The 13,114-nt window shown below is 35.8% G+C and overlaps 1 protein-coding gene across 1 annotated transcript in view; it reads right to left on the bottom strand.

The window, feature by feature from the left end:
* Nucleotides 1–12,477, bottom strand: part of LOC107709291 (fibronectin type III domain-containing protein 5-like) — a 21,040-nt gene extending 8,563 nt beyond the window's left edge. Inside the window, exons 1-3 of the mRNA XM_016513753.1 lie at nucleotides 12,236–12,477; nucleotides 3,549–3,664; nucleotides 933–1,131 (exon numbers count right to left, since the gene is read on the bottom strand). Coding sequence (XP_016369239.1) covers nucleotides 933–1,131; nucleotides 3,549–3,664; nucleotides 12,236–12,314 — 394 coding nt within the window. The 5' untranslated portion in view covers nucleotides 12,315–12,477. The remainder of the gene's footprint in view (nucleotides 1–932; nucleotides 1,132–3,548; nucleotides 3,665–12,235) is intronic.
* Nucleotides 12,478–13,114: the final 637 nt, after the last annotated feature.

Here is a 13,114-nt window from a genome sequence, read left to right as displayed (position 1 = left end):
ACTTTTCCAAGTGACTGCTGCAGAACGCACGCGAGAGAGAGACGAGGCAGCGCAGATCGCGCGTCTCATAAGTGAGTGGGAATTTACCGAATGTGGCACTTGCGGGAGTTTACACTGTATGCAATACCCGCAACCTCACACCAAATTTCAGGCCGTGTAGATAGGCAAGCATATATACAAATCATTTAGTAAGCAGGAATCCGAAATTTACCTTAACATATTAAGTTAGAGGAAGATGCGACTGAATTGATGCTTGAAGAATGCGCTTCCAGCAGCCGTGATAAACAGTTGGCGGTTAAAGTTTTCTATGCACAATTTGATTTGAGGAAAGTCACGAGACCTATTACTCTCTATTCAATCACGTTGATGGATAAAAATAAAATTAAAATAAGAATGTAACGACCACAAACGGAGGAAAATAGCGGAGTAAAAGTACCGATACATCACTTAAAATGTACTCAAGTAAAAGTAAAAGTACACAATTTTTAAACTACTCAAAAAAGTACAATTACTGATAAAAACTACTTAATTACTGTAACGTGAGTATTTGTATTTTGTTTCTTCACACCCCTGATTAGTATATATTTATATATTATAAGTATATACTCTGTGTACCTTCTATAAGTATATATATATTAGTATATACTTCAGTTTGTGGAAAAGCTACTTGCGATGAACTTTGATTCTTCCTGTGGCGTTCTCTTTTATCCAAAATGATTTTGTAAAAGCTACGGAATATTTTTTTACAGTGAAGATATAATGTCAAAATTACATTGTAAATATGCTAAATAAAGTTGCAATTGCAAGATATGAATTGCAGAGTTTCCAAAATGGTACTATTTCAAATAATTTCCAGAACTATTATGGCATTTTGGACTATTATGTCCAAACTAAATCATGATTTTGGTAGTAGTTTGTTAGTGCTGGCTCACCTGGGCTTTTGGAGGCCAGTTTCTCTGACTCTTTGGGAGTGCGGAACAGAACAGGTTCACTCAGGGGGCTGGTGCCACTCATGCTAATGGACTGCACATGGACAATGTATTCTGTGTCCTCCTCCAAGTCCCACAATGCACATGAATGAGTGGTGGTGTTCACTTCCTGGATGAATCGCAGCATACGAACGTCCTTTTTCTATAAACATCAAAATGAATAAAAATTTGACCTCGAGAGTGCTAATAATCTAAGGAGACATGTGGTTGATGCCACAAGCATTAAAGTCAATGTGAAATCAATATTTATCCTATTTACTTTTCTTATACATGTTCCTAGTCTAGTTGTGAACAATTAATCAGTGTATGTTAATCTAAAGAAACAAAAACTGTCATTGCAATACTTATAATAATCAGTAGGTAATATGCAACAACCCTTCTTTGCTCAACAACAAATCACTCTTCTTTTTCCACTTCTTTTTCTCTCCCTTCCAATATCCAATGATCAATTTTTATCCATTTATTTATTTTTTTAATCTTTTTTTATTTATTTATTTTTGGAAGATAAAATGGGTAATTATCACCATTCAACAAATACATTTGAAATCTCTTATTTTTAATCTTTAATTTTGCCAATACTGCAAATTATCAGATTTCTATTTTTGCTAGTTATTTAAATCTCTCATTTATTATTAAAACCAATTCCAGAACATAATCACTTTTATGTTCTGTTTTTAATAACTTTAAATAAATAAATTGCCAATGACAAATGTTACTCCCATGAAACCCGATATAACAAATATCTTATGAATCTTTAGATATTGTTTCTCTATAATTTCTCTCTCCGTTCTGTTTGTGCATGCATCAAAAAAATGAGAGAAAAGAGAAATAGTTCATAATCACATGTAATAATGTAATACAGCTAATTTTCTACCCACTTCAAAGCAGGGTTATAAAAGTTAACAAAATCTAAAACTAAAACCATACAAATGACCTTTTTTTAAATAAAATTAACAATAGCTTAAAGGGGTCATATGATGCTGCTAAAAAGAACATTATTTTGTGTATTTGGTGTAATGAAATGTGTTTATGCGGTTTAAGGTTAAAAAAACACATTATTTTCCACATACTGTACATTGTTGTCTCTCCTCTATGCCCCGCCTTTCTGAAATGCGTCGATTTTTACAAAGCTCATTGGTCTGAAAAAGCGAGGTGTGCTCTGATTGGCCAGCTATCCAATGCGTTGTGATTGGCCGAATACCTCAACAGAGCGACAGACCAAACATGGATCCAGCAGCAGTCTCCCCAGTCCACATGCACCAAGGACCACATTAGAAACTTTTTTGGACATTGCATATTTAACCAACCTGCCAGACTAAGCACTTACGGCGATCCGGGAACTAGGAGATACAGGAGACACTTGGAGACGAGGAGACACTAGGAGGAACACAGGAGGTAAGTAATGCAAGAAGTATTCAAAGGCAATCAGTAGCAAAGTAATTGAGTCCTCTACGTGTATACGAGACCGGACAGTGAGGGTGTCTGAGGTGTGTGCTTTTATGCAGGCTGGTAATGAGGTGCTTGACTGGTGACAGGTGCAGGTGCTCAGAACTCAGGTGAGAGGGATCGTTGTGATTGGGTGGTGGCGGAGCCTGGCCGATCTGTTACACTATGCTGATGATACCCAGATTTACTTAGTTTTATCGCCAAATGACTACAGCCCCATTGATTCCCTCTGCCAATGCATTGATGAAATAAACAGTTGGATGAGCCAAAACTTTCTTCAGTTAAGCAAGGAGAAAACTGAAGTCATTGCATTTGGAAACAAAGATGAAGTTCTCAAGGTGAATGCATCACCTTGACTCTAGGGGTCAAACACCTAAAAATCAAGTCAAGAATCTTGGTGTGATTCTGGAGACAGACCTTAGTTTCAGTAGTCATGTCAAAGCAGTAACTAAATCAGCATACTATCATCTCAAAAATGCATATTCGCATAAAAGTAAAATAAGTTTTACAGGCTATTTAATGTTGAATTTAATAATGTCCTGAAAAACGTCTGATTCACCAATGACCTGCATTTAAACTTTTAGAAAAAAGTTTTTAAAACTTTATTTTAAGTTTTACAGTGTGCACTAATAAACAGTGCTATCAGCACAATTCATTCTTGGTGAATTCCCATAGTTGTGATAAGTGGCCTGAGAAATTCACAAGGAGAAAAACAGTTAACAAACAAACACATTCATGTACACTGCAGAAACTCTGTCTCGCTCAGTTTGGTGACAAGCTGTAATGGCTTTGTACTCCAGCAGATGGTCACTGCAGTCCTTATTACGGAGGTCTCCACAGAGACTGCTTTCCTCAAATCTGCTTACACACACACACACACACACACACACACAAACTAATGCATGCATGCATAAAACACTTACAGAAAGCTCAAGGCCACCTAAAATATCAACAGCATGTGCCCTTGAAGAGAAAGTAGACAGAGTCTTATCTAATCAACATGCTTACACAAGCATTCCTCCATGATATTGCCTCATTAAACTTGAGTTATGAGGTGATTTTGCCGTGTTTTGCACGTTAGGACTCGAAATTGACCATAAACTGGTTCAATACCTGCTGGGTGATGGCAAACCCAATGACTGGGTCTCCCTCCAGAATGTCCCATGTCACTATCGCTGAGTTCCCCTCCAGTGCTTTGATGGTCACATTGAGCGGAGCAGATAAACTGTCTGAGGATGACAAATATAACAGACAGAAAGGGATAAAAGGCACTGATGTGACATGCTACAAGACCTTTCACGCAGTCTCATATTCATGATAAAAAAAAAAGAAAACCATTAAAACTGCAGAAAATGTGCTTGCCTGTGTCTTGCATGCACTTTCTACATATCTTCAAAGTTAATTCTTGCTTATTTTTAATAATGAAACTAAAAAAAAAAAAAGAAGATTTTTCATTGTTGAAATGATTCTTCTTTTGTAACTCTTCACTGTGTATGATAACAACTGAATTTCCTTAGTCTACTGCTGAAAAAACATATAAAAGCACTCAGAAAGATGTCACATTTTACCTGTTACTTTTAGCTTTACTGAAATCAGAATGGACCAGTTAAAGTCATTTATTACAACTGAATAACCATTTTATTCAACCATTTATCAGAAAAAGCAAGGAGTAAAATCACTGTCCAGTTGATAAACAGTATATATAAAAGATAAAAAATAATATGTATATAATGTATCTTTATATAATGTATAGAGAGAGAGAGATCAGAAATATTTGAAACAAGCTGGTTGGCCTCTGCTTATTCTGCAGCCAAATAGATTGCTTGCTCAGCATTTAAACAGTCTGGTTCCGTGTTCGCTGTAAGCTGGTCCTAAAGTAGCATATCTTCCTCTGAAACCCTCCACCTCCACCAGCACCACCTGTCTAGATGGTTATGCAGCAGCAGAATATATTACATGCTCACTGAAGCGAGTCTATTGACAGCATCAAGTCCAAACTTTCTCTGCTGCAGCAGTGTGCGCAGTAGATCTAGTCCGCCGAGAACAAATACATAACATTGTCATATCCATTACATTCTAAAATTGTTCTACGAGTTGTCATGATTAAAAAATTATGTTTTTTTTTCTATATGCTTGAACACAATAGCCTACCATACACAAGCTAATTGCTTATAAAAATTATTATAAAAAAATCATTCATAGTTATGCAGAATTTACACATATACTGAAGTGAAATTACAATTCTTATTTGATATTATCCTTACAACTTATTTCCAGTTCATATATTGGTAAAGTGTTTCTACATGGTCACTCGAATTCACAAGACTTAGGACACCCAAGCACAACTACATATTTATATCATCTATAGTATCTTCTTATTAAGATACTCTCATGCATGTTTTTAAATTATGAATTATGCACAATTATTTTCACAATTATTGTCTTCTCTATTTTTACACTCTCTAACTTTTTTTCTAATGCCGAAATGAACAGTGCGGTTTGGCTGATGGAAATGCCCTGATGCTTAGCTCCATGTTTGCTCTAGATCAATATTTCCACTGCTCTTTACTTTTATTTACTGTGTGGGAGCTCTCAGATTGTTATCTGAACCAGCCTCTTTGTCTTTGATGGTCATCTAACAAAGAAAATGGCCTGGCACAGCCTAGAGTACACAAAGCCAGTCGCCGTTTGGCCACTGGGCATTTTTTTCATGAATTAAATGGAAATGTTTTGCAGCGAAGACATCAGAAGTTGTGTCATCCCTTGTCAGAATGATAATATGCCGTTACATAAATCAGTGCGTGAAGATCTAATCATCAGTAATGTTTGTTGACTACAGAGTGAAATGGTTGTCTGCTTAACGTCATCCATCACAAGGTAACAAATTCACACCCTGCAGATGGGAAATAATGTATTTAAAGGGGATGACAGACACAGAAAGCCAGTCATCCCTGAGGACACAATATGTCTCCCACTGGGCAGGATGTGTTTGGAACAGTCATACATTACACTTTAAATAGGGGAGTAATGTAACATGCATTCAGAAATATGCCTCAGTAGTTTTTTGATGCTTCGCATCCCAGAATTCCTGGTTCATGAAATCTTGCTGTGCAAAAGGTTAGTTTGCCCCAAAATGTAAATTATGTCATCATTTATTCACCCTCATGTTGTTTTGAACCGCTTGAACCCCTTCTCCATATAGAACACAAAACGAGAGAAAAAAAGTGTTTTTCCGTACAATGAAAGCATACCATCACCAAAGCAAAATGAATGCACTGTGTGCTATATTTCACATCTTTGCCATGTTGTTATTGTAAACTAAAACTATTAAAAAGTGTTTTTGTTAATTGAAATAAACTGAAATAAAAGATAGATGAAAACTTAAACTGAAAAAAAAAAAGAAACGCTGTTTGGCAACAAATTGAAATTAGAAAAATTTGTTTAAGTACTAAAATTACTAAAACTAAAGTAGAACTGAAAACAAAATTAAATTAAAGCTAAATAGAAATTAAATTAATAAAAATGACAAAAGCATATAACAAAATTACTCAAATTTAAACAAATTTAAAATGAAAAACCAAATCAAATAAAAACATTGATAAATCCTATAATAGTACAGTATATAAATAATACCTTGTTTATTTGAAGCAGACAATAACTTTTTGTAAGGAACAAACCAAAATTTTAATAATTTACAATGACTGATTACAACACAGCAATGAATACGCTGAAGTGCGAATGAGATTTGAGAGCTATTTTGGAAAATACAATTTTCAGCAAATAACTTGATTTTCGGTGTCTTCCTCACATAAAACTATTGTATGACTTCAGAAGACTCTTAAGATACTGCACAAGTCATATTTTTACTTTTATGTACTTTAATAGGGTCTTATGACCAGCTCTTGGTGACTGTATGCTTTCATTGTATGGAAAAGAGCAGCATGAACATTCTGCTAAACTACTTCTTTTGGTTTCCATGGAAGAAAATCATAAGGATTTGGGACGGCATTAGGATCCATTTTTCGGGGGTGAACAATTCCTTTAAATATGAAATCATTTGTTTGAATTTTTCTTATTCTAGTTTAAAACTACTATAATCAAGCCACTTGTACACATTTGTACAAATACTTTGCCTTTTATTTGGATATTTTCTAAAAGAGTTCAACACCAGGGCTTCACCTAATGCTCACTGGCGATGCCTTTCAACTTAAATTACCCTCTTAAAAACGAATAAGGTCAAGCTGCCTCAAACACATTTGTTACCACCACTGAAGAGTTGAGGTTTCAGACATGATGTTAACACATACAGTACATTAATGTAACCTTAGGACGGGCTGAAGATGTTCATTCAGTCTTTCTGGATCCCATCGGTTGGTAATGGCTCCACTCATGAGATTCATGTTCTATAGGTCTTTGGCTTGCAGCCAGACACCAAACATAAAGTGTATTAGTCTCTCTGCGGAGACAAACGTGATTTGAATGTATGGACTCTCAGGGCATTCAATCTCGCCATGAGCACTGCTTAGGAATACTGTCTCTTGGAAAAGTTCATGCGATTCGTTTTTCAAACTGTCAAACCGACTCACAATCACATTTGCCAGTCACCCTTGTGGGAAGCATGAGCGTTCTGGTTCCTATGTGTCTGAGAGGTGTGCAGTCAGGTTGGAAGCAGCAGTCCGGTGATACTCGTTACCTAGACCTGCAGCCGTGATTTAGGGAGCCCAGGTTATGAGGTGAAACTTCTGGCTTGGCTGCGTCCGCGGTCCCTGGACATGGCCCTTGTAAATATGTAGCTTAGCACTGCGGCCCCACAGAAAGCCTTGGAGGGATATTTATTGGTGTAAAATTTGGTCAGGAGCAGAGGCTCTGTCACATTGTAAAGAGTAACCTGAAGCTCATTTGATGGGGAGAGGTTGTGCCATTTTGTTTCAGAGTAAATGCAATATTTTTTGAGTAGAGAAATATATTTAGTGTGTGTTTGTATGAGGCCGTCAGGTGCTGCAATTTTACAAAATCAGATCATGAGTCTGAATTTGATCAAAAAACGTATTATGGTGCAGCACAAGCCAATTATACATGACTGATTTAACAACATTGCATTGCCAAAACATACCAAAAACAGGCAAATTATACATGTCCCATCATTAAAGGTGAAGTATGTAACTTCTCATAACATTTCTTATTATTATAAATGTTACTGGCTGTTCTGACTCACAGACTGTAAGTAAGTTTTTTATATTTAAAGAATTTGCCACTGACGATTCAAACGCGAGTTTTTACTCTGACTCTGAATGCATCCTTGCTGAAGAGATTTTAGTTCAGAACGTTTCCCAAAAATCAGCCAAATTTCAGCTGATGTTGTTTATCTGTGTGTATGTGTTCAGATGTGACTTTGGGAACAACATTTCCAAAAGTGAACTACATCTGACAAACCTCAGTTTGAGGAAATTCAGAGATGTCTTTGGAGAATCAATAAAAATACTGTTTTTCAAATATAAAAATGTAAAAGGTTTACATTTGGGGTTAGAATTAGTCTGTTGTAATATAATTCGCTTTCATAGAAAAACAATACGTCTACAGTTTGTCCTCATTTAGATTTAGTTGAGCAAATGTTTGTGTTAGTCAGGTTTTGTTGGGGACCAAAATGAATGTTAAAACCTGGATCTATCTACATTTTGGAGACCAGTCCATGAGGAAAAAAAAAATCTTAATAAATACATTAATCATGTCTTAATGGAAATCTAAAAACACAGAAAGGTCTCTGTGAGAGTTAGGGAATAGAAAATCATTAGTTCAGCATAAAAAAATAATAGAAGTCAAAGAAATATCCTCACCGTGAGAGGAAAAAATGAGGGAAACTAGCAGCTTAGACCAATGTTCCATTATTTCCTTGACCTGCGAGATTATTTCTTACTGTAGAGTAATTTAGCAAAGCTCCCTTATGGGGAGGAAAAACTGAGCCTCTGATTAACACTTCAGTGATGTCAGAATGCAGTTTTTCCTGAAGTCTGTAAGCGGTTTCACAGCTCAAGCTGACCTCTAGACTGAGAATATTACACCCTTGAGATTCAAATCCCAGTCTCTGATCCAGAGACCCATGGCCTGCCTTCAGCTCAGAGGAAGTGATGCAAACAGCTTCCCTCCAGCATCTAATAACATCTTAGCTTGGACCTGACCTGACAATATTTTGTGTGAGAGTAATATCAGCCAGTGAGTATCCACCATCATAAAGTTTGTGTTTAATTAGGGCTTTTAATTCAACTCGCTAATTTTATGTGAATAATTATAAAAAGTCAAATCAGTGATTAAAAATTAAGACATTTAATCAAACCCTATATGACCCACACACACAAAAAGAAAATCCTTAATAAGACATTCTCTTACTGTATGAATAATTCATTCAATTTGCATATGGCAGATTTTACAGAATTGCATTGCTCTTTTGAGAATATATATTCCAGTCAAATGTTTAGAATAAATGCTTAATGTATTTGAAAGAAGTCTGTTATGGTCACCAAGACTGCATTTATTTATATACCGTACAGAAAAAAGTAATACATTACTATTGGGAAAATTTAAAATAACGGTTTGCTAAAAAAACATTTATGTCATTTTGCACATTTTGCACAACATTTTTCCTCTGTTAAAATTACACTATTATTCAAAAGATTATAAAAAAAAAAAAAAAAAAAAAAATGAATACTTTTATTCAGCAAGGACGCTGTAGTCAAAAGTGACAGTTAAGAGGTTTATAATGTTGCCAAATATTTCTATTTCAAATAAATGCTGTTCATTTGAACTTTATATTGATCAAAAATATATTTTTTTTATTACTTTTTTAAACATTGATAATTATAAGACCCATTACTAATAATTGAGTACCAATCAGCATATTAAAATTATGTTTGAAGGCTCATGTGGCACTGAAGACTGGAGTAATGATGCTGAAAATTCAGCTTTACCGTCACAGTAATAAATTACATTTCAACATAAAACAGTTATTTGAATTGTCACAATATTACTGTTTTTACTGTATCTTTGATGGAAGGAATACAGCCTGGTTGAGCATAAGAGATTTCTTTAAAAGACATTAAAACGATCAATATATATTGGCCCTTTGACTCGTTTATTAGTTTCATAATCTTTGATCATTCAGCAAATATCAGAGAGTGAAACTGTAAAATGCATTAACCACTGCACCACAGTTCCAAATGTCTGAGCAAATCAGGCTTCATGTGCCTCACCAAATAACATTTATACACATATGACACAAAATATATTGATGTCTCTTTTTGCATGTCTATTTAAGTATTGTCAGCCTTAATTTGGGAGCTTTTATCAGTTAAATATTAACTTATGTGATTAATCGTGATTAATTCAACAATTTTATGCAATTAACAGTTTTACTGACTGGCATCCCTAATGCGTCAAAAACAAAATCTCAGCCTGATAAACTGATAGATTTGCTCTAATATGCAATGCACAGGAGCGATTTGCCCCACTGAACAACATCAGACTCATAAAATATTCACAGTGTCCTCCCGTAGCTTTGATGAGATGCCTGACACTATCAGATGAAACAAACATGTGAGAGCTCGGAGCGAGGAACTCCGTGTTGCACACTCTGCCTTTCATCACAGGCGTCATAACAAAACACACCAGGCCTGTAATAAGACCAAAACCTCTAAAGTTGATCAGTTATTCTCTGACATGTTTGTTTCACCTGCTTCCTCTGTTGCTTCTGTGTATTAGACAGGGTGTTCGAACCGGTGTTCTTTTCATAATGGTGAGGAAATGTGACTTCCTCTCTTCATTAATATTCCTCCGTCCTGCATCACTGCCAGAGCCTCAGTATAAAGACGTATGGGCAGAGGCTTTGTCGCCTCTCTAGACCACATAAAAGAGAAAAGCTGAGTGAAAAAGGTTCGGTGTGCTTTGTTTGGGTGTATTGTCAGCCGTGGATGTCTACTACAGTTAATCTGTACATAATGTAACACATTAACAGCCACTACACCGTAATCACGAAGCACACGCTGCGCTCTTATTTCCACAAACAGACGGGTGTTTACACTTCACAAATGTCTTGACAGATATATGGCATGGCCATATCATTTCACAGCAAACTTTATGATACACTTCTATTTTTACATTATTATAGCAGTATATAATTTTCAGATTGCCAAACAGGTGTTGCTGATGTGAAATAGTAGACTGTTTTAGCAGACTGCACCAAACAACTGTAATACAATGAAATCACAGGTGACTTCCTCTAGTAAGCCTTACATTTAAGTCCTGTAGGTTTCTCGACGGCTGTTATTACCAATGCACCAATATATAATATAATAGTGGTGCATATTTGGTGTTACAGATTCACATATACGCTGAAAAAAGGTAACATAAAAATCATAATATCTAAATTGAATTGCTTTATTCAAGACAAAAATATCAATATAAATACATTTATACCAACAACACTACTTTAAATGGGTTAAATCAGGTAGAAATAGCCTAGCACTTTACAGTAACAATTGCAGGTTACCATTTCTGCAGTGTAGCAAGCAGCACAACATCAGCAAATTACTGCCGATATATTTCACTTTTTTCTAAATATTTTTTTACGTGATGCACTCATTTTCATGCCACTACAAACAGAAATAAAACTTAAAGCACACATACAGTATGAGGACCAAACTGCTGAAAACTTGCTCATTATTATGAATATTCACACGTGTCATTGCGTTCATGCACCCTAATATGCTTTGTAATGCTTTTGTTTCAGTGCTTTCTGTTAAAACTGGCACTGGTTTTAATTTTAAAAAGATGAATGCGCATTAACTGTGGTATAGTCATTAGTTTGCCGTGCAAATTATTTGCACTGTATTTTCCACATCTAAGCTTTTTATATTGAGAAATTGAGTTATAAAGCACTTTATAAAAGTAAATTATTATAGTAATTTCTTTCCAAGCTGTGTAATTAATTATCGGTAACAGAAGATACAGAAAAGGCTAAACAATCGAAAAACATGATATTGCCAACAACCTAACATTGTTATCTGCATATACATCTCTGTATCAATGAAACCAGGTAATATTTTTAGGTTTGCAAAAGAATTAAAAATAATAAAATGCCATGATTCTCGGGATATATCCAGGCCAGAGAAAAAGCATCGATTTTAAACGATATATTGCTTTGAAAGGTTTAATTAATGGAGAAAGACAAACGCAAACACGATTGAAGGAGATTGATTTGTGACGTTGACAACTAAAGCAATCATTATTCTGCTGTAGTTATTTAGCTGTTCTAGTTATCAGATCGTTTCCCATTTAACAAATGAATTCAGTACCCTACTATAAATGTGTCTGCGTCCAGACACATTAACCAAAATCCCAATGCCCTAAAGTGTGATCTATTGTGCATTCAGACTGTCATTTCTGTCTGGCGACCAGGTTTGATGTGAACAGAATCAATTAGGATCATATGAATTGTTCACAGCATTTACATGCAGTCTGAATGAACAGTGGAAACCCACGAGCGTCTTGTGCTTCCCAATGGAGGGCTGAACAGGTAGTAGCGCATCGTTTATTCATCTCATACCCGCAACCTGTCTGTTCTCTGCCAATGTGAACATATCAGAATGCATTGCACTATGCATATTATTTCTAGTTGCAATTCTGTTCATGCATGCAAAAATAGTGTAAAGGGTTTCATGTCTCTTTCTATATCGTGCGCAAAAGACCAATAATGGCCATATATAATAATAACATTCCTTACAAAAATGAGTACAATCACGCAAACTTACCGGAATTAACCGAGGACACGGACATATAAGCCAAAAACAACAATAACAGCGCAGCGCACGAGCCTTTAATTCCCCACATCCTTCAAGGAATTCTTTACATTCTGTTCGGAAGACGTTGAATCCCATTTACTCGCAAGATTTTTAAACTTATAAGTCGGCTTCTATGTGTTTAACATTCACGACTGGTTGCCGTCTTTATTCCTGCATCAGTCCAGAAGAGCACTGGATCTAAACTCCGTACTTGCCGCAGAAAGTCGACAGGAGAGGACTGCGTGAGCCAATTGGACGGCAAATGTCACTATTACCAATGGAACATAATGTGTTCTTCCTCCAGGGGGCGCTCGGTGGCTCACAAAGCCGAGTCCTCCATTTCAACGCACTCAAATTTAAGTTGGGTTTCAAGAGCATTTCTAAGCCAAAAAGCATAATAGATTAAATCTATTATTATAACTCTTCGTGTCTGGCATATAAACTATAATTCAGTTACAGCAATCTTTGTATAAATAAATTGCTAAATAAAAGACTGTTTAAAGACTGTTTTCTGTAATCACAAACGCCTGTGATTCGCCCGCACTATCAGCGTTGAGAAAAGTAACAGCCACCACGTGACCACACTGTCCAAGTTCCAGCAGTGGTCTGGACGACAATCCACACCCGAATAAAGACACCAGGATCTTCATAAAAGAGAAAGAACTGGAATTGAAGAATAAGAAAGGAGTGTACTTAGACCGTTAGGGGGTCTAAATAATAACTCTCAAACTGAGGTGTGACCCAAAAACCAAAGGTTGAGGGAGGCTTTAATAGTAGGCCTACTAAACAGTTTTGATACATATGTTTCAACAGCCTGTTCAAAATAATATTTCACAAGCACAAAAGGTC

This window comes from Sinocyclocheilus rhinocerous, unplaced genomic scaffold (assembly GCF_001515625.1).
Source record: "Sinocyclocheilus rhinocerous isolate Xijiao unplaced genomic scaffold, SAMN03320098_v1.1 scaffold206, whole genome shotgun sequence".
NCBI classification, from domain to species: Eukaryota; Metazoa; Chordata; class Actinopteri; order Cypriniformes; family Cyprinidae; genus Sinocyclocheilus; species Sinocyclocheilus rhinocerous.
This window is presented reverse-complemented; position numbering and strand designations above follow the sequence as displayed.